This window comes from Apteryx mantelli, chromosome 5, assembly GCF_036417845.1.
Source record: "Apteryx mantelli isolate bAptMan1 chromosome 5, bAptMan1.hap1, whole genome shotgun sequence".
Classification (NCBI taxonomy): domain Eukaryota; kingdom Metazoa; phylum Chordata; class Aves; order Apterygiformes; family Apterygidae; genus Apteryx; species Apteryx mantelli.
The window spans coordinates 58,159,800-58,186,435 of record NC_089982.1 but is presented as its reverse complement, the minus strand read 5'-3'; the positions used below and the strand labels follow the sequence as shown (position 1 = coordinate 58,186,435).

At 48.6% G+C, this 26,636-nt stretch overlaps 2 protein-coding genes and 1 long non-coding RNA gene across 5 annotated transcripts in view; 2 read left to right on the top strand and 1 right to left on the bottom strand.

The window, feature by feature from the left end:
* LOC136992267 (uncharacterized) overlaps window positions 1-21,291 on the bottom strand; it is a 33,294-nt gene extending 12,003 nt beyond the window's left edge. The window contains exon 1 of one of the 3 annotated variants that reach the window (XR_010884436.1): window positions 21,270-21,291. This is a non-coding gene — a long non-coding RNA (uncharacterized lncRNA). Of the gene's footprint in view, window positions 1-16,467; window positions 16,656-20,679; window positions 20,763-21,269 lie in introns of those variants that run through there. The other 2 variants (XR_010884433.1, XR_010884434.1) reach the window with 2 other exon arrangements.
* SLC10A4 (solute carrier family 10 member 4) lies at window positions 16,801-19,992 on the top strand. Its single transcript, XM_067297156.1, has 3 exons — window positions 16,801-17,306; window positions 17,741-17,951; window positions 18,978-19,992. Exons 1-3 carry the CDS (start codon window positions 16,948-16,950, stop codon window positions 19,491-19,493), a joined length of 1,086 nt encoding a protein of 361 aa, XP_067153257.1. The 5' UTR covers window positions 16,801-16,947; the 3' UTR covers window positions 19,494-19,992.
* Window positions 20,178-21,665, top strand: ZAR1 (zygote arrest 1). The gene is made up of 4 exons (XM_067298086.1): window positions 20,178-21,043; window positions 21,118-21,210; window positions 21,287-21,361; window positions 21,438-21,665. The coding sequence occupies exons 1-4, from the start codon at window positions 20,213-20,215 to the stop codon at window positions 21,579-21,581; spliced, it is 1,143 nt and encodes a 380-aa protein (XP_067154187.1). The 5' UTR covers window positions 20,178-20,212; the 3' UTR covers window positions 21,582-21,665.
* The last annotated feature ends 4,971 nt before the right edge of the window (window positions 21,666-26,636 follow it).

Below are 26,636 nucleotides of genomic sequence, written 5' to 3'. Positions count from 1 at the left end.
CAAGCCTTAAGCTGCTTGACTTGAGTATTGGCCATTTTTTAGTACAAGACTGACACCTACAGGTAGTGTATCTGCAATCTTGTTTCAGGAAGAGGACACTGATGTTCAGGGTCACTCCAGAGTGTATACTCATTTTACAACAGAACTTCACAGTAACAAAGATGCTTTCTCCTCTGTCTAAAAGTCTTTTATTAATTCCCTAGTTACTACAGTTCTGGATGAAGACTTGAAAGGAGCAAAGACTCCTTTAGATTCATTTTCCATGGAATTGTTTTATAATGGTATTTTCAGGCCTAGTATCTCATACAGTTGCACTGTCTATCACTCTCCTCTTTTGTGTCCACACAAAATGTAGTTGTATAGATTAAACTCGGTTACAGGTCTTTGGCAAGATTCAAGAAATAGCTAGCTAAAATGAATCCCTACCAGCAAAGTGATTTTTCCACTTAACACGTCATACCCACCTGTTAAAAAGTGAATTGCAAAAAAAAAAAAAAAAAAGGTTTTAGAAATACAATTAGTTTTAAAAGTTCTTTGAACAGAATGCGCTGGTAAGATTGAGATTCTGTATGCAGTGTTTCACCATCACATGAGATGGAAAACTGACTTAGATCTTTCCGAAGACTGTAAGACTAAACAGAAGAATATACTACTACTGTTGTAAGCTGAGCTCCTGTCGTTAACTTATACATACATAATATAACTCCATTTTCTTTTGGAAAATGGTTTTAATATTTTACAAATATAAAACCTACAGGAGAATGGTTTGTGATGCCTTTTCTCCTAGTGTGCTTGGCCTTCCTTGCTTCATTAGAGTCTCCCTAAAAGCTTACATCTGTTGTCAGCTACAGCAAGTGACATTCAAAAAATAAGCATATTAGGTATGAGTGGTATATATGCTGTACTGAGAAGGTGACTGCAGTGTCCATCCCCGATTTTACTTAACTTTCATTAACCCTGCACAACATGCAGAATACAAACTATGAATTCTTCTACTTTCTGTTCTTTTCCATTCTCTGAGACTGGCCAGAACTGCACGTTTTCACAACCTGGCTGTGAGGTCAGACATTGAGACACTGTTTAAAAACACTACTAGCAAACAACTTTGTCAGACTTCAAACACACTATTCCCGTCACCCAGCACGTGGTCTTTCTAGCCACTCAAAAAACCTCTGAGACAAACTACCTCTGTGTTCCTCCAGCAACAAAATTATGAGTAGAACCAGGCAAATAACTGACATTCTAGCTTCTTCAACTTAAAAGACAAGTTGGAAGATACTTTACTGACTGTGATATATTTTTCAAGCTTTGTTACACAATGCACAAATATGTGAACTCATAAAACTGGAATTGAGTTGTTTCTCATATAAATGTTAACTCATTTTTGAAAAATCATCATTTTCAGTATGGCATAGATACTTTCCTACTAAAAATATTTGGTGAAGTTAGGTAGTATACTTTTCTGTCATTATCTGCATAAGCTTGCTTTTCTGCTTTCAGGGAAAGAGCACTCAGAGATCAATTCAACTAGTTTCTCTCCATAAGAAGGTCAGTTAACATCTTTAAAAACATTAGTGGTCCATGTTAGGTTTTTTTTTTTTTTAAATAAAAACTCTATAGTAAAAAGAAGGTGGAAAAAGACACTATTCCCCACCTCCCCGCCAAAAAAAGTGGTTATTAAAATGGGAGTGGATCAGCAATGCCTTGACTTGAAACTCTGCGTTGCTCTTCACTGTTTAAACTTATGTATGTGAATAAGAAATGTCTGAGTCATACCATATTGGCAGCCAGGAGCATGGGTGGCTTCTGCTCTGACTCCCACATTGCTGCACTTACATTAGCTCTCAGCAGTCTCCCCTAGTTGTCTCAGGACACTCCTCCTAAATAAGTTTTTTGTTTCCCTTGTTATGAATAAACAAGGCTGTACATCCAACTACAAAAGCTTAGTTACCTGACTGATCTTTATTCACTTCCCTTTCATTCACCAGGGTTAATGTTACAGTATCATTTCATGGCTGCTTCTGCACTTTTTATGCTGCAGATGGGTCCCAAAATGCTGATGGGAGAAAGCAAAGATGGCCCAAGCTCCGCATTACGAGGAGTTTGGTTTGCACCCTATTCGGGGCTGACAGTAAGGTCAGCTGCACTTCTGGTTGATTGAATCTGGTGAATGCCGAGTTAGAGAAACACCATACAATCTCTCTTCTTCAGACAGAGCTGTTTGTCTTTATGAAGATTGGCAGGATAAGAATAACATGTGACATCTTAAATATTTCCTCCTTTTTTGAAAAATGAAATTTTATTGAAGCAAATGCTGCCATTCTAAGAGGATCAGACAAACTCTCTGCTCTTCACCCAGTTCCTGCCTTAACCTGTAATTTCTCAGGTCTATGGTTGTCCATGTCTCTCTAAATTTACTCACCCAAATACTGAGCCTAGAGCAAGGTTATATAGTATCTGTTCATCTACTGTGATACAGGACACCCAGGAAAGCCAGAGGAAACCAGTATTAACGCTGCTTGACCTGACTCATCTTCAAAAGAATTACAAGGACGTTGTCCTGACTCTCTCTCTTCTAAGAAGTGCCTGGATGTTGGCAACAGCAGCGTGGCATCACCGCTGTCTTGCTCACCTGCAGGATGGCAGGCCAGAGCAGATGCCCCAGGCTATGCCTTGGCTCACTGGCAGGAGCAGCCAGCTCCCAAACAGCACAGCTCCCTTGGCCTGACCCACAACAGAGGCCTCACAGTGGCACGCACGGCCGCAGCTGCTAACCAGAAACTCCTTGCTGATTGTGCAAATGCACTGCGGTATCAACAACTGCAAATACTCCTGCCTCTCCTCCCAGACCACCAATGCACAAGTGGCTCTGTTAATTCAGCGCACACAGCCCTTCTGAACAGCTGCGAGATCAAAAATTACAATGCAAAATTTATTCAGTTCCCAGCTCTGCCGGGTGCTTTTGATGACACCTCACTTGTTTTCTTGGTGGGGAAAGAGTCCTGTTCCTCAGCAGCCTTTTCGTAGCTTACGTGCGTGGAGAAAGGGGCAGGTGCTCTGCTCTTTAGAAGAAAGGGTCAGCTATTCATTTCACAGCTTGTCTATGACAGTGGGATAAGTTAAGAATAGAAATTTGGTAGACCTCAACTTATAAGACCAAATGTCACACAGCAGATGACATCTATTGTAAATATCAGAGTTGATGAATTTTTTTTTCCTTAAAAAAAAAAAAGAAAAAAAAAAAGAGCAACAAAGATTTAGTAGATGTAATTATACTGCCATTCATACAGGAGCAGATGAACTCAGCCTGAATGGTATTGCCTGGCTATATGCCAAGGTACATAAACATACTGCAGGAATGTTAAAAGTGATTTGACTAAAAATGTGCATGCGGTAAAGCACCCAAGTCTAGCTCAGGCCTCTCATTCCAGTGTAAAGCAGACTTTGGGAGCACATAATGCTCTGCTAAGCTCTGGCAAAAAGTCAGGCTACTTGCTCCTGAAGAGCATGCAGGGATTTAACTATCTGGTGGTCTTCATACCTTTACAATTTCTCTCCCTATGAAAATATGTAGTCCAGTATAAATTACTAGAGTTTTGAGTGCAGCAGGGGCTAGAACTAATTTGCAAGCAAGTGCGCAAGCCACTGAAACATAGCTTTATGTGCAAGCACATGCTCGTTCACTGGCCATCAACACCAAGCTTCTTGCCTAATGGTCCCTTGGCGGTAGAAGACATGGGCAGCACTCTGCTCCCATTCCCAGATAACTTACAGCCTACCAACCAGGGCTTGCTACTGCATTATAGGGGCTACTGATTTCTAACCTTCATCGACTCCACCTCAATAAAGATGCGACTTGAATTCAGAGCTCCTACACCTGGGCTGAGTGCATCAGTTGTAGAACCAGAGTATAAAAAAATAGTAGGTCTCATTGTCGGTCTCAAGCACGTAATGCGCAGCTGGTGTTGTACTCTGTTTCAGCCCATTTCCAACATGCCCATCCCATGCAGTTCCTCTGTACTCTCCTCCCATGAGGTCAATGTCTCTCGAGTTTTTGTCATTAGCAGGTTTTCTTTATCAGCACATTCCCACTTTCTGCACCCTCCTCATTTTGAAGATAATTAAATAGCATTAATTACCAAAGCAATTCACTGAAATCTGTCCACCAACAACCTCATTCCAGACCCAAATGTCCCTTTTTTTCCAGGCAGTACACCACTGCCTTTCTTTTTTGCTTTAGATTTCTTAGTCATCTTCACATCTTCCTCAGTTTAACTGCTTTTATAATTATAATTTTATTAGTGTTCAATTGGATTAAATATACTAAAATTATTTAATCTGGAAGTCAGTTATTTTATTAAGGAGCTATTTTGTTAATCAAACATGGTTTAGCAGTAATAATAATAATGTTGGCATTAAACTTAGATACCATGGTGAGGTTTGTGGTATTAAAAACAGGTAGATTACATTTATAGCTCATTTATGCACTCTATTTTAGCCCTTCTATTTTACTGTCTTTCTTTCGTGCTTTTTTTTGTCTTATAAATATTTCCTTTTTTTTTGGATCTATTATGTCAAGCAGTACAGCTCCATAATCCAAACACTAGAGGGTGTTCTTGCTTTCTTTGTTGTTTTCACTTCAAAGCTACCTATAGTTCACAGCATCTTCCTGAATTTATACAAAAAGTTGTTCGTATTCTTCAAAAAGTCCTGAATGAATTTAACAGCTACATTTATGTCAGGAAAGCTCAGTTCTGAGGACTATACAGCAGTCTGTGGCAGGCCATAAAAAAAAAAATCACCTCTCACATAGAGGGTATGTAGCCTCATCCAAGAGAGAGAGAGAAAAGATAAAATTCTGAGTATCTCTTCCTGCACTTCACCATTAATTCTCAGAAATGCCAGATAATACCAAATGTTAAAAATGACTGTTTAACTACCATTGTTGGTATTTTAGTCTTGTTGACTAGATTTTAAGATTTGGGACAAGGACTGTTTCCTTTTTTTTTTTGGTTTCATACGTATCACAGAGTCTGAAATACCCTGTTAGACTTAGCTCAGTGTCAGGTGGATTCAAACCTCCTGAAATATTTAACTTTTGATAAATAGCTTCCCTCTGGTTTTGGTTTATTAATTAAATGTTAGCATCATGCAGCACAATCTTAGTACTGCAGGATGTAAAAAAAAGAGCTTATATTGACCAAATCATACAGCTGGCATGAATTACTTACTTAAGAAATACATCTTTTTCTCATTCCCACTACCTGTCCATCTGCAGGTCACAGTGCTATAGTAGAGCTGACCTACCTCCTTTGGGCAACGCCAGCGCAGTGATGAGCCACCAGCTCTGACAGTCGCGGTGTGACTATGAAATTATGCGGGGTAGGAGCCCGGTTTGCACAGAGACTGTGTCAGCTCAGAGGCTACAGCAGCGACTGCAAAAGGATGTCACCACTGCTCTGCAATGGGCTGGACAGGCCAGTCTCCTTTTCTGCGCAGCCTGGCTTCTCAGGGTTTCCACATCAGAATAGATTTGGGCATAAGATTCAAGCAATTCATTGGGAACAGCTGAGCTGGTGATCTGCGTTTTCACACTCAGCAGTAATCCCACGAAGAGGAAGGAAGCCCTCCAGGACAAGTCCTGCGCAAAGCCGTCCAGGTAAGGGAGCCCTGTGCAGGACCCACGCCAGGGATGGTGACTGAAATAACAGCGTGGCCAGGTCCCATAGGAAATGCAGAAACTCCTCTCACAGCAAACTGATTCTTGTTTAAACTCACAACCGAGAAGCCTTACCAAAACCAGGTCCCAAACTGCTAGGTGCTAGACAAAAACAACTGAGTGAGGGTCCCCGTCCTTCCCTATTCCCAAAGACCTTATTCTCAAATGCAATGATACAGCATTGTAACATGATCATCCTCATTTGCAGCCACAGAAGCAATACATAGAGATTAATCCATTTGTTCACAGTCACAGTGGAAAACCACACACACTGGAGCCAAATGTCCCAAGCGCTAGCTGGTACCTTACTCCAAAGGCTACAAAAATAATTCTTTTAAGCACATACATTGTGATCGCTTCATCAGAAAAAGTCTCTGCTGGGAACTGTGTTTCTACAACTAATAAACATCCACAGAGTCAATTTTCAGTTGTAGTTTCTTGCACAAGAACTATCTGAGCAGTATTGCTGAAACCCTCAGTAGGGCATGGCCTTAAACCATGAGCAACCACTTTACATCTCTGTAAACGCTTATGAATTTTACTCACATCAAACATGCACAGCGAGAAAGACTTGCTGTTCTCTTACAGCAAGCATCAGAAACAAACTATCATAGGGATTTTGTTGCAAGGGCTTTAAATTCTGAGTGTGCAACACAGCAAGGGTGTCAAAGCACTTTTGTCCCTTCAAGTGGAGAGGCTCTCTCACAGGTCTTGCTGCTCTCCGTCCCTGCAGCATGCATGCACTCATATTTAAGGATCCCTGTCTTTTTCTTTTCAAATTCAAGAGATATTTGCCAGTGATTTCAGTGGGATTAAAACTGAACCTTTCCTAGGAAATGAAAGATAGTATCCAAGAATGAAGGGCTAGATTTTTAGAAATAAGGAACTAAGAGCTCAATTTTTAAGGGCATAATGAATGGTAAGAGTAGTTGGACAACACCTGACATGCTGAGCACTAAAATCCAAAATGCAAATTCCACTGACATTTCTCAGAACCTCCCGTGACTGAACCACAGCTGCAATTCCCTTTGCACCTAGGCTTCTGCTGCCTGACCGACGCAATGCTGCTACTGCTACCATGCAAAGAGATCGTCTCCCCAACATCCCTCGCTGGCAGGTGCCACTCCACGCTGGTGTTCTTGGAGCGCAAGGATTAGGCTCCCAGCAAGGCTACTGGGCACAAGGGGTTTGGAGGCTGGCCGCGGGGCAGGGACCTGCGTCCTACAGCAGTCCAGCTCTTCCCCACTGCTCTGGAAAAAGCAAAATGGAAAACCAAGCACTTGCCAGGCAGTTCTGTGGTGACAGGACTTCTATTTTATTTAAAAATAATACATAAAATAAATGTATATGTAATAAATGTAATACATTTAAATAAATTCAACAATAATAATATTTCTAATGTTTTGGTTTTTTAATATTATCATGGACTGAACAAAGGTAACAAGCTGTAACGGTAGCAGAACTATACATGTTATTCTGATCCTTTTTTTCCTTGAATTCTTTCATTATGAAATAAAGGGCTAGGGGCTTTCTAATTCCTTCCTCTGAATATCCAGTCTTCAAACAGTTCTGTCCTAAGTACATATCTGGAGGCAGTATGCAAAATGCCAGCATAATAAAATTCACAAGAAGTTCAGGTCGCAGCCTTCAGCTCGTCACTGTGAACCTCTTCTGACATTTCGAGCTTAGTCAGAGGTCTGATCCCTGACGTGCTGTCAGGAGCTACTAGTGTACACACAGTCATGCCAGAAGAAGACAGAGAGTTTTATCAAGACAGCTTTTTAAACTTGGGGCTGCTGTTGGTTGTCCTCATAGACCAGACCAAACAGCGTTCCCACGAGGCATCGGAGAAGCAGGGAACACAAGGCCGGAAGGAGCCTGGAGGGGTCACCTGGTGCCACCACGGTCCCCACAGCAGCATCAGCAGTGACATCTCCCTCAGCGATGTTTGCTCAACCTTTCCTGAGACCTCCCCAGCCTCCCCAGGCAATCTCTCCCCAGGCTTCAGTACCATTATTTTTACTTGCCCCATCAATATGTGATCTAAAGCTCTCTTACAGTAGTTTAAACCCTTTGTATCTCTGTGTACTTGTCAGGTTATTTTCCAAAGCTACTTCCATTTATTTTCTGGTCTCTGATTGCTTATACCCTGAAGCAGCTGAACGTACCTTCTAGGTCAGACGTTTTTAGCAGATGTTGCAGGCAGAGACAGGAGAAATGTTTAGGAATATTTTATGTCCTGAAAAATATGGCTTTGGACCAATTAAACTATTCACAAATTTGTGATAGATTTAATTAACACTTTGACTGAAAAAAAATAAAATTTAGAAGTCAAAATGTAAAAAAAATTGGAATTACATTTCATTTAAAAATTGGCATAGTTTAGAAAGAGTAAAGAAGCATGAAGATTAATGTAACATTTTAGTAGATCCAACTATTTTGATAGCTTTGATTTTACCATAAAACTGATTTTTTTTAATCCAGCCTGACCTAAGAATGACTTTTTTGTTTAATTTTGGCTGCCAACCAAGCATATCCGTTTGTCTGCACAGCAGCTGACAAAGGACCATGTCGATGCCCCTGTCCGCGTGCGGAGGCTGGAAACCACAGGGGCCAGCGCAGCTGCGCCCGAGGCGTCCCCACGCTGAGGGCAGCCGTGCGGCAGGCGCCTCCACCGCCGCGGCAGCCCTGGGTCCTCGCTGTCGGCACCTCCCCGCGGGCCACGGCGCGGCGTTTGGACCCATGGGGTCCACGGTGATCTCCCTGCCTGACCTCTTGGTTAGCACAGGCTCTATGCGTTTCAGGCAACTATCCCTATTCCCAGGTCAGAGCCACCAAGGCAGTTAGAGCAGACTGGGTAGAACAACATCAATAACTTGGATCTGGAAGACAAGAAGTGACAGCAAATCAGTCTACACCTTGACAGGCCATCCAAGCACCCCTCACATGCACATCATACCCCTTAGTCCTCCTCTGAAGTAGAAATGGAACTAGTTTCCATTTCTAAAGTTTGTATTTACTTGTGCCTTTCTCCATTAGCATTGAAAAGACTCTTTCCCCTTACTAGCAGTCTTTTGCACATACAGGTAATTAGAGGCTACAGCCAAGTCTTCCAGTAACCTTACCTTGGACACATTAAACACATTGGCAACCTTTCACGCTAAAGCAAATTTTCCAAATTCAAACAATTTTGTGGCATTTTAAACATTCAAACAATTTTATAGCATTTTAAATACTTTAATTTATCAAAATAATTATTTTTAAAGATGAGACCCCAGAAAAAAAGACACTATTTTCAACTAACGGTACAGTAGACACCACAAGCAGGAAAAAATATCACTCCTTACTTTGTACACGGCATTCTGCTTACGCACCCCAAAAAGAAAAGAAAATATTTTGTTGATTAGGACATTAAAGCTGTCATCTTCCTGGCAAATCAACAAGTATACAAAATCCAGAGTACATTTTCCCTAACTACAGCAATGTGAAAGTTCTATATTAATATCATAGATTCAAAATCAAGAGGATTCTTTTAGGTTATTCAAAAATGTTCTACTATTTCACAGTTTTAGATGTGCACATACACACAGTGTATCAAGATTATTTTCATGAGATTAATATATAACATTATGCAAGACAAGTATTAAGAGATTATTATTATGCTTGAGATTTATTTCCCGCCATTTGTCTGAGATTACTTTGTAGATAGCTTTCTTAACAAGAGATTTCATTTAGGTACCAGTGCACCGATTTCAAAGTTTGTTTTAGGCTTGCTTATCTGTTATGAGCGTAACATATATCCATTTTTATTATTGTTTTAAAGATTGGCAGCAGGACAAGAAGCATTTTTATTCTATGCTTTCACAGCTTCTAGCAAAGAGTCTTAGTCCACATCCATGAACCTTAGATGCAGCAATACAAATAATGGCAACTGAGTACAAAGATTTTTTTTGTGTAACCTGAGATGGAATATCGACGTTATTAACTGTTATCTTTCCCATGGGGACTCATCGTTAACATCTCTTTTAATATGAAGAAAGCTTTGGCTGGAGAGGGATGTAATTTGTCTTTGGAGTGTCTTTCTTCAATTAAATTATTGCAACATAAAGCAAATGCTGCTGTAGAAAATTTATTTCTGTGTTTTTTGACATATAAACTATTCTGTGGGACAACACAGTCTGTGTGTTATTTACTCTGATCTGGCATTTTTTTGCAAAAATAAAAATATAGATTTTTGTAGACACGTAACTACATTTGTGTTATCTACCCCCATTTTACCTCACTTGATTTATGTCTCTAAGCCTGATTAGGTTCTTACACAGGAAATTAAGAGGTGGCTGGGAGCCTCGATGGGAAGTGGACGCCTATAAACTCAGTTGGATCTGGGCCTATAACTGCAGACACGTCCTAAAGCACCGTTTATCAGTTTTTGTATGTCCTGTTATTAGTGTGCTGCAGTCACCTCACTCTCCTGCACCGCTGTCAAGCGGCTGCAGCCATGAAAAGGCAGCTCTTCTCTTCCAGCGAGGAGCACCTCCCGCACCTTCCCCCCGCTCCGGCGGGGGCCGAATCGCCGTTTATGCCACCGGGACGGAGGCAGAGAAAGGCTGCAACGTCAAAGATGTGCCTTTCTCTAGGCTACAATTCATTTGTGTTTAAACGCCATCTCCACTGCTGCACTTGTGTGGACAGGTGGACTTGTGTGGACAGATGTGGACAGGTAGAGCCTCCCCGTGTCCATGGGTGACAAAAAGTAATGCCACAAAAAGAAGTAGGCCAATAGCTCATTTCTGTGCACCTGAACAGCTCATCGACCTCAGCTCATTGACCTCAGCCAGGGTTTTGGACGGAGAAGCAAGGAAGGGTGGACGCCTTTCACGTCATCCCCAGGATGGACTAAGCTCCCCAAAGCAGCCAGGGGTCAGAGTGCTGGTAAGACGGCTGTCTCCTCCGCACTCATCCTCATCTCTCCGTGACAGCCCCTATGAAACCAGATCTGCGTGTGCAGAGTAAGAGGCCATTTGACTTTTAAAACTGAATCCAGTGCCTTTGGAGGTAGCCTCATCTTACCTCCTGTCCCTGCCTGGCTGGCCAGAATGCTAATTTTGGCTCTTCTGGACTGAGAGATGCATTACTCATCAGGTCATTTATTTTATTAAGACTTTTCATCATGATCCTTATAACACTCCAACTCTAAAAAAAGATCGAATGACATCAAAAGGGAATAGCGTCTGAGGCAGTATTATCTCCTATTCGAATTCAGGTAAAGATATCTCACACAAAGGTATTTCATCGCTTAAAGAAAAAATGCTAAGGCAGGCTCTGAGTGCGTACTACTAGCACCTATTTTACAATGTTAGGGATACAACGGCCTCCACAAATGACCTTCTGCAACCACATTGTAAGATTATTCTTCAATGAACCCCTGGCTTCCCCTCCGCTCATGGACCAGAGCCTTTGTTATAATGTGCTGGCTGGCAAGAGATCTCTTCATCTCGTTGTTAAAAGGAAGATCAGGCAGCTTTAAACACTTAGGTCTAATTATGAATTACTGGAACATTGTGACCTGAATAGTGTTGTACTTATTTGTTGATTAATGGTCTTAAGACATTTTTTAAATAAACATGGGGAACACCAAGTATAAGAGTAGGGTTTTATTATAATAATTTATGCCCGCTGTTGCTACCACGGAAACACTCGAAGGGTGCTGCTTTGCTGAAAGAACCCTCTCCCTAACCACTCCAAAGAGACCGAGCAGGTAATGAGTACCCAAAAAGGAGGCAGTGCAGCTGAGCAATGAAGCTGGAGCTGTTACGTTCAGGTCGTGCCAGGAATTCTTCCCTCCCACACCTCTTCAATGCAACAAAACGTGAGAGGCTGTGAATTTCAGAGCACTCTCTCAAGGGAGGAATAAATGCAGAGGAGAGAGTATAGCTGCATGGAAACAGGCGTCATTTGAAAGCAGAAACCGAGGAAGAAGGGGACTGCACTCCCATGGATGGAGAAATCAAAAAGGTACCAGGAAAGAGGAGACGGAGAAGACTGGTGGTAGAGGAGAGAAAAGGAGGAGCATGGAAGAAGGTCAAACCCTGCTGCTGGGCCTGGCTGGGGACACTGACTGCAGGATAAGAGCAGCTGATTTATTTGGGGGATTTACAGAGACAGGTAGCAGGACTGAGCTGCAGCGTTGCACTGAGGACAGAGTTTAAGTAAGCTCAGGGCGAGGTGTGAGAGGGTTGTGATGGGGACAGAGATGCCGGGTGTCGTGTTGAAGAGCAGCAAAGGAACTTGGGAGGCCGGGAAGAAAGCAGGCCTGTTGCAGCCGGTCTGCATGACAGACCGTTGCAGAGAGGCTAGTAATGACCCAACGGGAAACCCACGGCTCTGGGGTACTTGCCACCCAAGTGGTACGAGCCTCTCCTTCCCTCCCACTCTGCCTTTGAGTGAAACAGAAATGGTCTGGGGCAGGAGTGATGTCAGTCAGTCTGCACTCCAGACCAAGGCATTTTCTGTATGTCTCTGGGTAGGAAGGTTGCTTAGGAATAACTTACTGGCACAAATCTCAGCTCTTCATCTTATTTCAAGAATACATTTTTCTTGACTGTTTCTTAAACTAGCTCCCAAACAACACAAAAGTCAAAAAAGACCAAATTCTGCTAAGATCTTACACTCACTTGGCTCAGTGAAGGTGGGGTAGGTGGTCATAAAAACTGCAAACTCAGCTTTTCTGCCGCCCTTCTCGAGTGAGGGTGGGAGCTGGGAACCAAAGAGGCACCTCCTTCATCAAAGCACCAGCTAACACATCCTTAGCAGCACAAAGACGGAGGAACAGCCAAAATCACCAGTCTCTCTGCCTTACGCTTCATCTCCTAATTCTACCAAACCAGAAAAATAGCCTCATACTCAGAGGTGCTCAGGATTTAAGTAATGAGTAAGGGGCATACGCATCACATGGACTGTACCAAAAGTAACCCAGAGGCTGCAGGTTTTTCCCCCAAGTCTCCCCTCCCCAGCAGCATCTCAGCACCCTCAGACCCCGACACCAGCTCTGGGCAGACCTGGCGCTGGGAACGGGGCTCTGGAAAGCAGCATGGGAAAGCGGCGCCCTGGGGACGCATCCCACTGCCGCAGCAGCGCTTCCCAGGGGACAGCGGAGTGCTCCGTCAGGAACCCCCCCCCCCCCCCACCGCAACCGGCCATGTCTGAAACCCAGCGCCACGTGGGCCACCTCCTCTTCGTGTGGCAGAGACCCGTCTGCAGCCCTGCAAAGTATAGGAGCTGGGTAAAACAACATGACATAGGGAAGACAGACTGGCAGGAACCATGTGGGATGATGTGATACCCCTTAAGGAACATTTTAATCTAAGACAACTACCACAAAGACTTTTTTTTGGGAGAGGAGGAGTGATTACCATTCTATTGAGTCTTAAATTTTATTTATTTTATTTCTATCTATAACCTAACTGCATAGCAGTTACAGTAGAAACAGGGGGTTATATGTCCCGAAGAAATCAGAAACTACTACTGCTAGGTCTCATCTGAACTTCATTTTCACAACAGTATTTGGTCCCTGCCTTTTCTATAGCATCACCATTTAAAGGAGCTGACCAAAAGCTCGCCATCCTCCAGGACTATCCTTCAGGGGCTTCTCTTCCTCTGCAACCCCCTGGCACAACTCTACAAATCAGCCCATGCTGACATACACAGAGGCAAAGAATGACTTATGGGCCGATGACGACATCCTACAGCAGCTGAGCTTCACCATTTCCCACAGAAATATTGTAATAAAATGTGAGACAAACTGGAGTGGGAGGCAAGGGGAACATAGGACAGCAACAGCACTATTTTCTCCTCCATCTCCACTATTTAATATATCCTGGATATCAACTTGAAATGGGAAGAGAGGGAAGAGAGAGGGTGGATGCCCTTTGGTTTCTCATTCCACTCCTTTTGTCTGCTTTTCACGTAGTGCTTACAACCATCGTGACTGAGGGTAAGAGCTGCACGTAGCACACAGGCACCCAAAGAGACACGTGGTCAGGATTTAGGCTTTTAAGTCCAAGGCTAATATTTACAAAATGCCACCAAGCTGCCTAGGTCACCAGGAAACTACAAACACCAAAGCAGTGGGCTGTAAAGCTAGGACACGCACCAGGAGATGCCACCACCTCGGTTTTGCTGAGCATCCTCGTGCCTGTCTCATTCGTAACGTTTCTGTGACTCGCAAGCTGGCAAGCAGTTCAAACAACATCTCTGTGCAACACACTGGTGTATGCACAGTACTGTCAGAAATCATTAGAAACCTACCCTTCCTTTTTTACCTTTGCTTCCGGTTAAGCAAAGGGAAGGCATAAAAATTCTTGTAATGAACAAGCAATCAAAATTCCTAGTGCTCAAAGGATTTCTGCTATTCCCAATTGGTTTATGGCACATATGTTCTTTTATGGAAATCAAACCCCTTTGCAGAATAATGTAAGCAATACTATTCTCAAAAGCTACAACCTACCAGAAGCCTGTATTTCAAGGACTGCTTTCCTTCCCTACTCTTGCCCTCACTATTTTTTATCTTCTATCACACAATTCTAATAAAGGATGGAGATTTTTTTCATTTTTGAGGTATAATTTAAGAATGATATGTGCCCAAAGTTTTATTTGCAAAGTTTTTTTATACTCCAATAGTCAGTTTGTTACTTCCTGTAACAGGAGGTAGCCGGTATGTTTGCTCTTTCTCTCCACAAAAGAAAGCAGAGAAGTGATAAACCATTGATTCAGATTTACTGTAGTGAACACTCTGTGTGAGCCCACTGCCTTTCAGCCAGATGTTGCAAAACTACTTAGCATCACTCTGGACTGAACTCCAGATTGTACTGTAATGATGACGTATCGCGAAAGCCTGAAGCAATTTAAACAGACAATAACCATGCTCAGCGGCAGATACAACCTTCTTTTACTGTGCACTCCAGATGTGAAAATATGCTCGTTGCCCACGTGGGTGAGAGTGCTTACTGGATAGACAGCTAGTGAAGCACAGCAGCCAGAGTTAGAATAGGCATCATCTGAAATAATATGTGAATCTGAAGTAAACTGGTGCCATTTCCCTGAAGTCAGTGATACTGCCCTTGTTTAAACCCAGAGTTAATCTTGAATTTCAGTTCTTCCAGTAGCTGATAAATTTAAAGAAAAATCTTATGAGGTCTGGATTTGCTACAATGCATTCACTTTATTTTCCTATTAGAAATGGCATAGTTAAATGTCCCTTGAAACTGAAGTTTATGATAACAGGGCCTGGTTTGGGCTCTGAAACAGGGCACATGCATTTCATTGGTAATTAATAGTTTCACTGCAACTAAATTTGCTGAATTCCTCCTCTGACTGTATGACATATGTCACACGTTATGACATAAAAATATCTTGCTGCGAACAGGCCTGTTGCAAGGGGCAGTTTGGGGAGTGACACGGAGGGATAAGGGCGGTGCTCTCCTTGCCCCCCGCACACCTGCGCGATAAGCAGCCTGCTTGTGTGCTCTGCACCACTGGCGGCTTTGGCTTTGCAGGCTGAGGTACCTCATCAGTGCCAGCAGCAGGAAAGCTGTACCATCATTACTGGCAAAACGGCCTGCATGATAAGCAAAGGAACTACATGTTTTGAAGCAAAATTTTGGCTACATGAAGAGTGAGATAACACACAGTAGCGGTAATACTTTAAGAAGCATAACAAATATACTGTAAATATTTTTCTGTACATGCAGATCTGAAAATTGTGCAAGTCCAAAGAATTGTTTCAACTCAGAAAGCCAACCAAACATTGCACTGCACCGCCACCACGTCTGGGAGCGCACACAGCCTGACAACATGAATGAACTAAAGCAGTCTGGATCCTATTTGGTTGCTTAACTCGGATGACTCATCCTCCCTGTGCTCTCCTTAAGCTAATGACAAGGAAACAAAAACAGACAGAACAAAGCTAAACACAGTATCATTTTGGCAAAGTTACAATACCCATGATTTTGTCACTGAATACTACTTGTATTCCCTGTGCTCACCTGGCTTCTGAGTAATAATTATAGCAAATAGGCATTCATTTTTTTTCTGTTGAGTCACTAACAATTTCTACTGGAATACGGGAAAAGCCTAAAATTTCACGCTAAGAAATTACTGAAAAACTTGCTACCAGAGGGTGCTGGCGGTGAGCTGAGCCGTCAGCCAGGGAGGCCTCTGGAGGCCCTTCCGAGCTGTGACCATGGTGCTCCCTCAGGGCAGAGCTGCAGCCTTGGTTCCGGAGCCGAGGGGCAGCCCCTGCGGCCGGCTGAGTGTGGGGACAGCTCGTCCTGCCCGACAGCCACGGCGCAAGCCCTTGGGGTGAAGGAAGGAGATGTGGTTGTGCCTCCCGAGGCACAGCTGGTCAGCAGAAATGCCGAGCGCACAAAGTGGGAGTCACGGGTGTCACACGACTCCCTGGGGTCCCATCTGCTCCGGCCCAGGAGGTCCCATCTGCTCCGGCTCAGGAGGTCCAGTCCACTCCAGCCCAGGAGGTCCTGTCCGCTCTGGCCCAGGAGGTCCTGCCCTCACGAGGCCACCAAGATTTCCATGCGGCCTTTTGCTGTTGGAGCAACAAGGCAACACACGCTTACCAAATGAAAAAATATTACGTGATACGGGAACAGCGGCCGTTTTAAGCACAAGTTTATGCCTGACTGAACTGCAATCGCTCTCAGAAGTGATTTCGGGCGCCGGGGAACGTTTCTCACCCCAGCTCAGCAGCTGCCAGCCTGCGAGCCCGTCTCCTCCTCCTCCTCCACCGGCCGCCCCAGCAAGGGGCACTCGCGCTCCTGACCCGCCTCTAGGACCCGCGGGCGACGCGCGGCTCCGCGGCCCCAGGAAAGGCGCCGCCGCCCCCCTCGCCCCTTCCGCGGCCGCGGGAGCCGGCGGCCCCGGCGCGCCGGGAGCGGAGCAGCGGCGGCCCCACGCGCGCGGCCCCCCCGCGCCCCCGCCCGAGACACCGCCCCCGCCGGGCGGGCTGCGCGCCGGCGCGGCCCCCGCGGGGCGCCGGGGACGCGCGCAGCCGCCAGCACGCAGCCACAGGCGGCGGCGCATCGCACCGCGCCGCGCCGCGCCGGGATGCGGGGTCCGCGGGCCGCCGCGCACTGACCGCCCCCTCGCCGCCCGCTCCCGCCTCCGCGGCTCGGCGCGCAGCCCCTGGGGGCGATGCGCAGCCCCTGAGGGCGCCCATGGCCAGCTCCGGGGAGCCGCCGGCCGGCGGCGGCGGCCCCGACGGCGGCCGCCTCGGGGAGAGCTCCCTGAGCCGGGGCCTGAGCGTGCTGGTGGGGCTGGCGCTGTGCGTGACCATGCTGGGGCTGGGCTGCGCTGTGGAGCTGGGACAGCTCGGCCAGCAGCTGCGGCGGCCCGTGGGGGTGCTGCTGGCGCTGCTGGGGCAGTTCATCGCCATGCCGCTGCTGGCCTTCCTCCTGGCGCTCCTCTTCGCCCTCGACGAGGTGGCGGCCGTGGCCGTGCTGCTGTGCGGTTCCTGCCCCGGCGGCAACCTCTCCAACCTCATGTCGCTGCTCGTCGACGGGGACATGAATCTCAGGTAGGCGCCGCGCAGCCTGCGCGCCCCGCGGCCGGGCCGGGGGCCGGGGCCGCCGCGGTTTCCCCCGGCGGGGCTCGGGGCAGCGGGGCAGGGTTGGTCCGACACCTTCGCAGCGCGCTGGCGAGGCACGTCCAGCCTGGAAACCCTCACCGCCGCTTTCCCTCCCGGCCCCGAGCAGGCTGGTTTCACACGGACCCCGACGCACGCATGCTGTCCCCGACAGACCCCCTTCCCTAACGTCCCTCCTGCACCTGCCCGGGGCGGGGGGTTGCTCTGGCAGCGACAAGCGCCCCGCACGGGCGCAAGTCTCTGCCATGGCTTTGCGCTCTCCAGCCAAACGGGCCGGCGCCGGGCAGATGCCGGCTCCCGTTCCCCGCCCGGGATCGGGCCGTTCCCGCGGTGATCCGGCGCCTCCTTCCTTCCTTCCCCCGCAGCATTATCATGACCGCCTCCTCCACCTTGCTGGCCCTCTTCCTGATGCCCCTGTGCCTCTGGGTCTACAGTCGCCACTGGATCAACACGACCCTGGTGCAGCTGCTGCCCCTGGGAGCGGTGAGCCTGACGCTGGGCAGCACCCTCCTGCCCATCGGGCTGGGGGTGCTCATCCGCTACAAGCACCCCCACGTCGCCGACCTCCTGGTTAAGGTAGGCGCGGCGGCGCCGTCCGACGGGGCGGCCGCAGGCGGGCGACCTGGGCACCGGCCGGCGACAGCGCCTCGGCGAGCCGCTGCGGGCGCCGCACATGCCGGGGCAGAGCCGAGCGCCCCAGCGCCCCGGCCCCGACGGACGGCAAACGGCGGGAGATTACTCGTCGCTTTCTGCCCTGTTCGTTTAGGTTTTAAAAAACGCAGATGTTAACGAATATCTGCGAGTTTTTGCCCGTCTGCGATAAACTACTCGTGGGACGCGGGGACAGCCTGCCGTGACCCCATGTGCACTGCGCTTTGGCACGGTGTCCGAGCACATGCAGCCGTGCCGTGCCGGGCCGGGCCGGGCCGTGCCGTGCCGAGCCGAGCCGAGCCGGGCCGGGCCGAGCCGAGCCGGGCCGTGCCGCCGGGGGCGGGCGGTCCCCTCGCAGGGCGGCGGGGCAGCTGGCGGTAGGGGGGCGACCCGGGCGGGGGGCCACGGTGCGGGCGCGCAGCAGCCTCTCTAGGTTCTGTTACTTTGGGACAATACAAGGACTTACATCCCTGAAACAAGCCCGAGAAATGCAGACTTAAAACGAGGCAGACGCCGAGGTACCGCCCCAGCGCCCGGCGAGCCGGGGGAGCGCCGAGGGGCGCCCCGGCCCGGGGACGAGCCTTCCCCGGCTTCCCCGCTTCACGCTCAAACCGAGAGCTAGCGAAACCAGCCCTCAGGCAAGGTGGCACTACCGTAAAACATGCAAACGGATTAGCTTCATTACAAAACAAAAAGCGAGGCACAAGCCCCGGTGCTCTTAGTTTCCCAGCAAGTCACCCCAACCGAAATGTCGAGGGGCGGTTTCAGCCCCTTGCTTTCCTGGGGTATGATCAAACGCCACCGCGGTCCCGGGCCACAAGCAAACCCGGAAGGGCAGCACAGCCAGGTTTTGCAATTTAAACTCGCTGTCAAGCCTCTGCTTGCTATGGTTGATTTGCTTTTAAACTAATAACCCCCGTGTTGCTCGTGCCTCTCTCTGTCCATTGCTAGGTTTCCCTGTGGTCCCTCCTGGTGACTCTGGTGATCCTGTTCATCCTGACTGGGACCATGCTGGGGCCAGACCTGATGGCACATATTCCTGCGTCAGTCTACGCCATAGCGGTGCTGATGCCTCTGGCGGGGTATGCCTTGGGCTACGGCTTAGCCACGGTCTTTGCACTGCCGCCGCACTGCAGGAGGACAGTGTCCCTGGAAACGGGGTGTCAAAACGTCCAGCTGTGCACTGCCATCCTGAAACTCACCTTCCCGCCGCAGCTCATCGGCAGCATGTACATGTTCCCCTTGCTTTATGCACTTTTTCAGTCGGCAGAAGCAGGACTCTTTGTGCTGGCATACAAGATGTATGGGAGAGAGAGCTACAAACAAGACACTCTCGGTGAGGAGGACGACACGGATATTTCCTACAAGAAACTGAAAGAGGAGGAGGTGGCCGATACCTCGTACGGCACAGTGACCACAGAGGAGCACAGCTCTGTTCAGATGGAGCCGGTGCAGACCACGCTTTAGGCAAGATCATGAGGCAGCACTCGGGGCGCTTGATGTCAGCTCGGCTTGTGCATGGGCCCAGGGCTCGCAAGCAGGCCGTGGTGCTGCCCAGCCACCATCCGTTTTCCAGCTGCTCCCATTGTATAAGGCGATGTGTGTTTGCTACCGTGCCAGTTGCATTTCCTCCGCAATGTGTGTGCACAAAAAAGAAAAAAGGAAAAAGAATCGTTGTGACACAAACCACTGACTGTACATGTTCATGAGAGAAGGCTCCCGTCAGTCTAAGCGAGGCAGGGATGGTACCAAGAAGGAGACCAGCATCTCGCAGAGGCGAAGCCAACGTGGCGCAGCGGCGGCGCGGACCGCGCAGACTGCCGTGCACTCGTGTTTGCCCGTGCCCCCCCCCCCGCAAACACCCTGCTTACTGCTCTCCCAGGAACGCGTGGCGACGCTGCATCACACCTGTATCCCCGCTGATTAACCCCCCGCCAGGCGCAATTAAAGATTAAAGGCCGCGCGAGGGCCCGTGTAGTTCATCAGGGGAGCTGAGCTCCCCCCGCGGGCGCCGTTGGGGCGCGGGGGACACGGGGCGCCCTGCCGCGGCGTGGAGGCGGCGGGTCGGGCCGGGCCGGGCCGGGGGAGGGCGCCGTCCGGGCGGGGTGGGGGGAGGCCCGCCCCTCCCCTCCCCTCCCCGGGGGTATTTAACACCGCCCCCCCGGGGCTGCCCCGGGGCCGGCGCCATGGCGGAGGAGGCGATGGAGAGCTACCTGTACGCCGCCTACCACCCCTACTCCTACCGCTACCCGCCGCCCAAGGGCAAGGGCGGCGCGGCGGGCGGCTGGCGGCCGCGGGGCGGCTACTTCCCGGGCTACGGGGACGCGGCGGCGGCGGCCGAGTACTTCGACAACTACCAGCGGGCGCAGCTGAAGGCGATCCTCTCGCAGGTCAACCCCAACCTGACGCCGCGGCTCCGCAAGGCCAACACCAAGGAGGTGGGCGTCCAGGTCAACCCGCGCCAGGACGCCTCGGTGCAGTGCTCCCTCGGGCCCCGCACGCTGCTGCGGCGGCGCCCCGGGCCCGGCCCCGCCGCGCCGCGGCCCCAGGAGCCGGAGCCGGAGCAGGGCAGCCCCGCCACCACCAGCACCCGCGCCGTGCGCTTCCCCCGCACCATCGCCGTCTATTCGCCCATGGCCTCCCGCAGACTCACCACCTTTCTGGAGGAGCCGGACGCCGAGCCCGAGCGGCGGCCGCAGGACGAGCCGGCCGCAGCCGTCGGGGAGGAGGCGGCGGCCGTCGAGGAGGCGGCGGCCGCGCTGAAGGAGCAGCGGGAGGCGGAGGCGGCCGCCGTCCGGGCGAGCTGGGAGCAGCCCCCCGCGGAGGGCGGCGCGGAGCCGCTGGGGCAGCGCCCGCCCGCGCCCCCCGCCGCGCCGGGGCCCGCGGCGGCGGCGCCCACGCCCGAGGGGGGCCGGGAGGAGGCGGCGGCGGGGGACGGCGCGGCGCGGGCAGAGCCGGCGGCCGCCGCCGCCCCGAAGCGGGAGCCGGCGCAGGGCAAGACCCGCCTGCGCTTCCAGGTGAGGGGCGGCGGGGGAGCGCGGCGGGCCGCCCGCCCCCCCCTTCCCGCGCCGAGTGACGGTTGTCCCGGCAGTTCCTGGAGCAGAAGTACGGCTACTACCACTGCAAGGACTGCAACATCCGCTGGGAGAGCGCGTACGTGTGGTGCGTGCAGGGCACCAACAAGGTAGGCCCCCCCGGCGCGGCGCGGCGCGGCCCGACGGCGCGGCCCGGCGCGGCGCTCACCGTGGCGCTCCCCGCAGGTCTATTTCCGGCAGTTCTGCCGGACGTGCCAGAAGTCCTACAACCCCTACCGCGTCGAGGACATCACCTGCCAGGTAAGGGCCGCCCCCGCCGCCCCGCGCCCCGCCGGCGGCCCCCCCACCCCGCTATCGCCCTGCCCTTCTCCCCCAGAGCTGCAAGCAGACGAGGTGCACCTGCCCTGTGAAGATGCGCCACGTGGATCCCAAGAGGCCCCATCGCCAAGATCTCTGTGGGAGATGCAAAGGCAAACGCCTCTCCTGCGATAGCACGTTCAGTTTCAAATATATTATCTGAGTGGGATATTTTTGTTTAGGGCTCTTCTACAAAACTGCAAATGGAGCAGATGTTTTTTGTTGTTGTTTGAAGGGACTTAGGTGTAGCTAGTAAACATGTAAATAAAAGTATTGCAAAGCACTCCCAAATGATCAGGTGGGTTTATGCCCAAGTCAGAGGGTGTATGTTATAACTTCCATAAGGAAGAACCCACTAATAATGTTTATCAAATTAGTGATGGTCTTGGCAGCAGTTGACTCAAGACCTTGTAGTGTCTCAGATGGGAAAGGACATCTTTTATTCCTTCTCCCCTTGAACTAATCACATACTTGAAATTCAACCCCTTGAACATTCAACTGACTTCTACAGTATGAAGTAGAACATCATTCTTGAACAAAACATCTAATAATATTCACTTACTGTGCACATTGATATTTCATTTAGGAAGCTTCCTTCACCTGCTCTTCATCACAGTAGTATGATTGAGAGACACCATATAAAACTAGGTCACTTCTACTGGTACAGCTAGTCTGCACTTAGCTGTGGTAGTATTCTTGTTTTGTAGGCTAGAGCTGAAAAAGTTTGTGGTTGTCTCTGCATCTTTAGGGAGTTATCACAAACTGCTGGGAAGGGGTCACTGATGTGATGGTTTTTGGTAAATGAATCTTACTTCCACTGGGTTATCAAGAGAAGTGATACTACAAACAATCACAAGTATGATCTTCTGTCTGCCCAGCTTCCTCTTAGCTGTAGATAATGCACAAAGCACTACAACTTAAGTGGCTTACACTTGAAGAGTTTGGTCTAGTTATGGTCTAGCTCTGATGTAGCCCATCATAGGGGAAGAATTAAATTTAGATGCTCTTCTGGGATTGGATTTGCTACTAGGATTCTTTCCTGTGTTCTGCAGTAATGGCAGAACCAGCATTGTTAACCCCCCAGTGATGCTGTCCAAAAGCTATTGTTGCTGTAAACTGCAATGGTCTATGTAGGGATTAGCAAATATTGGCAAACTGTTACAAGCTGACTCTGGGACTATAGAATTGCCAAATGAAGGATTCTGTAGTTAGTAAAACCTACATCCCACTAGGCTACCTTGTAGGTAAGAAGAGTTTGGTAAACTTATGGAAAACATACTTTTCTGAGGATGCTAATAAAGCTGTTAATTTTGAAACTGAGTATTATACTGCACTAAGCTTATTGGAGAACTCAACTTCCCTTAGAAAGGACAGATTTATCTCCATCTGTAACAAACTTAAGCCTGTACCTAGCTTGCTTGAGACCACTATGTTGAATAGCTAAGCACAGCATGAAATCAAACTGCTTCCCCTTTATCTTAGTAAAACATAGCTCACTACCCAGTGACTTGCTTCTCTGTAAATGGAAGCTATTGTATGGCAGAGCAGGCAAATGCTGCCCTTCCTAACAAGAAGTGGCCATTTAGAGGGGCTAGTAAGTGTTAATTCTATAGCTGATGCATAACTCATCTTGCTGTGGATTCCTGCTTTAACATGCCTCTTGATATTGCTGCAGTAATTAAGGTTTAATGCTTCAACACCGGTTTATTGCTAAATAAGTTAGTTATTGTTGCTCTACTAATCACTATAGCAGCATGATGTATTCTGGGAACAAGTAGCAGATCCAATACCCTCAGAGTGTAGAAACTGTTTTATTTCATGCTGCTACTTGAAATTTTTTTTTTCTTCTGTATCAGAGTAAAAGGAAAATTCCTAGCTTTACCAGCTCACTCAAAGCAGAGAGTCTCACAGTAACTTCCATCCTTACTGTGTTCAACTTGAAAAGTACAACTACAGTCTTTCCTTCCCCTGGGTGCCTCCCCTGCTCCCCAGCATATTCACCATATGGATGTTATGGTCTCTGTCATTCACTTAAGTTTCCCTGTTTGCCTTCCAGATTCTAAAATTTGTAGTCTTCTGAAACAGTTGAGATCAGTCTGTTCACCTTGGTAATGAGTTTGAGAAGAACTTAAGCTTTGCAACATAACAGTATGAAGTCTTGTGGTGCTAGTAAAAATAGGTGCAGATGACCACTTTGTTTTGGTACAGATAATAGCCTTAAAGCAATGCTTTGGGGGAAATAAGTTGTGAATATGCTGATCCTCAGGCCATTACTATTGGTAATAGCCTACAGTGAAATTTAGTACATCTTAGAGTAGTCATCCACACCAACTATGGTCAAAGCAACTGCTGCTTCTGTTCCATCCCATGTATCACAGCAGCAAGAAAGGGGCCTAGCTGGCCTGAACTGTATGGTGCACTTCAACAGCAGCTGGTTTAAGCAGTTGATTAAGGCTTCAAATAGCTGTCAGGAGCTAAGAGCCATAGGCACTTTCTTCAGCTACTGCCCTGTCCTTGAGGCAGGGACAGTGGGAGTGCAGTTTGCAGCAATATTACTCTCCTCAAAGGAGAATCTCTAAGCAGCACGTAGCTTCCTCTGGCAGCCCCTGTCCAGACCTACTTCAGCAGTGCCTCTAGGCTTTCTTTTTCTCCTAACCCTAAACCATATCTTAGGCCAAGGCTGGGAGTAAGAACTCCATTTCTGCCCCACATGAGAAATTCCTCACAGGACAGCTTCCTCTGGCAGCACACACCTTTCTGTGGCAGCTCCTTTCCAGACCTCCTTCAGCAGTGACTCTAGACTCTCTCTTGCTCCTAACCCTAAACCATTTCTCAGGCCAATGCTGGGACTAAGACCCCCATTTCTGTCCAACATGAGAAACTCCTCACAGGACAGGGCTCTTGGCAGCACACACCTTCCTGTGGCAGCCCCTTTCCAGACCCACTCCAGCAGCACCTCCACACTTTCTCCTATCCCTAACCCTAAACCATTTTTCAGGCCAATGCTGGGACTAAGACCCCCATTTCTGTCCAACATGAGAAACTCCTCACAGGACAGGGCTCTTGGCAGCACACACCTTCCTGTGGCAGCCCCTTTCCAGACCCACTCCAGCAGCACCTCCACACTTTCTCCTATCCCTAACCCTAAACCATTTTTCAGGCCAATGCTGGGACTAAGATGTCCACTGGTGTCCCAGAGGACAAATTCATCACAGGACAGATCTCTTGGCACCATACACCTTCCTTGGGCAGCCCCTTTCCAGGCCCACTGTGGTGGTGCTTCCAGGCTTTCCCTTTCACCCAACCCTAACTCTAAACAATTTCTCAGGCCAATGCTAGGATGGAGATGCAGTGGGGCATTTTTGCCCCCACTTACTTACTTACTTTCTCATCTGGAGCCTTAATTGAGTTCACAGTCCCAGCATTGGCTTGAGAAATGGTTTAGAGTTAGGATGAAGTTTAGTGTTAGGGTTGGGAGAAAGAGAAAGCCTGGAGGTGCCACAGGAGTCGGTGTGGAAAGGGGCTGCCACAGGAAAGGTGTGTGCTGCCAAGAGAGCTGTCCTGTGAGGAGTTAGTTTGTTGTCTGGAGCAGTAATGAAGATCAGAGTCCCAGCATTGGCTTAAGAAATGGTTTAGGGGTAGGGTTTGGGTTGGGAGAAAGAGAAAGTCTAGAGGTGCTGCTGAAGTGGGTCTTGAAAGGGGCTGTGAAAGGAAGGTGTGTACTGCCAAGAGAGCTGTCCTGTGAGGAGTTTCTCCTCTGGGACACTAATGGGGTAACATTCCCAGCACTGGCCTGAGAAATTGTTGGAGTTGGGAGAAAGAGAAAGCCTGGAGGCGCTGCTGGAGCAGGTCTGGAAAGGGGCAGCTAAAGGAAGGTGTGTGCTGCTAAGAGCCCTGTCCTGTGAGGAGTTTCTTGTCTGGGGCAGAAATTGGCCTCTCAATCCCAGCATTGGCCTAAGAAATAGTTTAGAGTTAGGGTTGGGAGAAAGAAAAAGCATGGAGGCACTGCTGGAGCGGGTCTGGAAAAGGGCTGCCACAGGAAGGTGTGTGCTGCCAAGAGCCCTGTCCTGTGAGGTTTCTCATGTGGGACAGGAATGGGCGTCACAGTCCCAGCACTGGCTGGAGAAATGGTTTAGGGTTAGGAGAAAGAGAAAGCCTGGAGGTGCTGCAGGAGTCGGTCTGGAAAGAGGCTGCCACAGGAAGGTGGGGGCTGCCAAGAGAGCTGTGCTGTGAGGAGTTTCTCCTCTGGAGCAGATATGGGGTCTCAGCCACATGAATGGGGCTGTTTCTAAGGGACAGCCCTTTGCATGCCACAGTTCAGCAGTAGCTCTCCATGTCACTCCTCTTACATAAACACATTCCGGACATTTACTGCTTGATGCCAAAGTACAATTCTGTATCCTTTTCCACTTTACTGCTCTGTCACATCCTTGACAGCGTACAGCATGCATCAGAGGCAGGGGTTCCTAGCTTCAGCAAAAGGAAGGAAAGCTCACCAAGGCATATGCGATTATGCAAAGCAGAAAGGAACAGTCTTCATGCTGCCCTTTCTTCAAAGATACCTTGTGAACTTGCCCTTTACTGCTTTTTCTTGAAGACTTTTTTTTTATGTTAGCTCAGTCAATATTGTATGCAGTATATCTTACATAACTGGTCTGATTTTCAGTTGTTTTTAGACATATCCTTTACCATAGCTTTAGGTTTGGCATGTACCTGTCATCCAAAAGCTTGCGTAGAAAGAACAATTTTTGAGAAGTGGATATTGGGCCAATCAGCAAAAAGAATTGCAATCAAATTGGCTTAATGCTTTCTTGTTAGAGAGGTTTGTGAGTGGTTAGTAGCAAAGGAGAAGGCTCTTTTAAGACAGAACAAGCTGTATACAGTGTGAAATAGTTCTTTCACAGAAGCTGAGGTATGCAGAAATACAAAGACAGTAAGCTAACATAGGGCAGATCCCAAACTCCATTACTTGTTATAAATGGAGGAAGATGCATAATTAATAAAGAATGAAGTATATAGATTTAGGTTGGAGAGTTACATGGCAAATCCTTTAACAGCTTCAGAAGATGTCTAGGAAAATGCCATTGCATTGCCAGGATATAGAAAAAAACATCAATTAAGATCTGCCAGTCCACTATTGTCAGTGCTTAGCTGAACATACTAAATTTATACACTTAGAATATACTATACATACTCGTAGCTTGTAAAATACACAAGA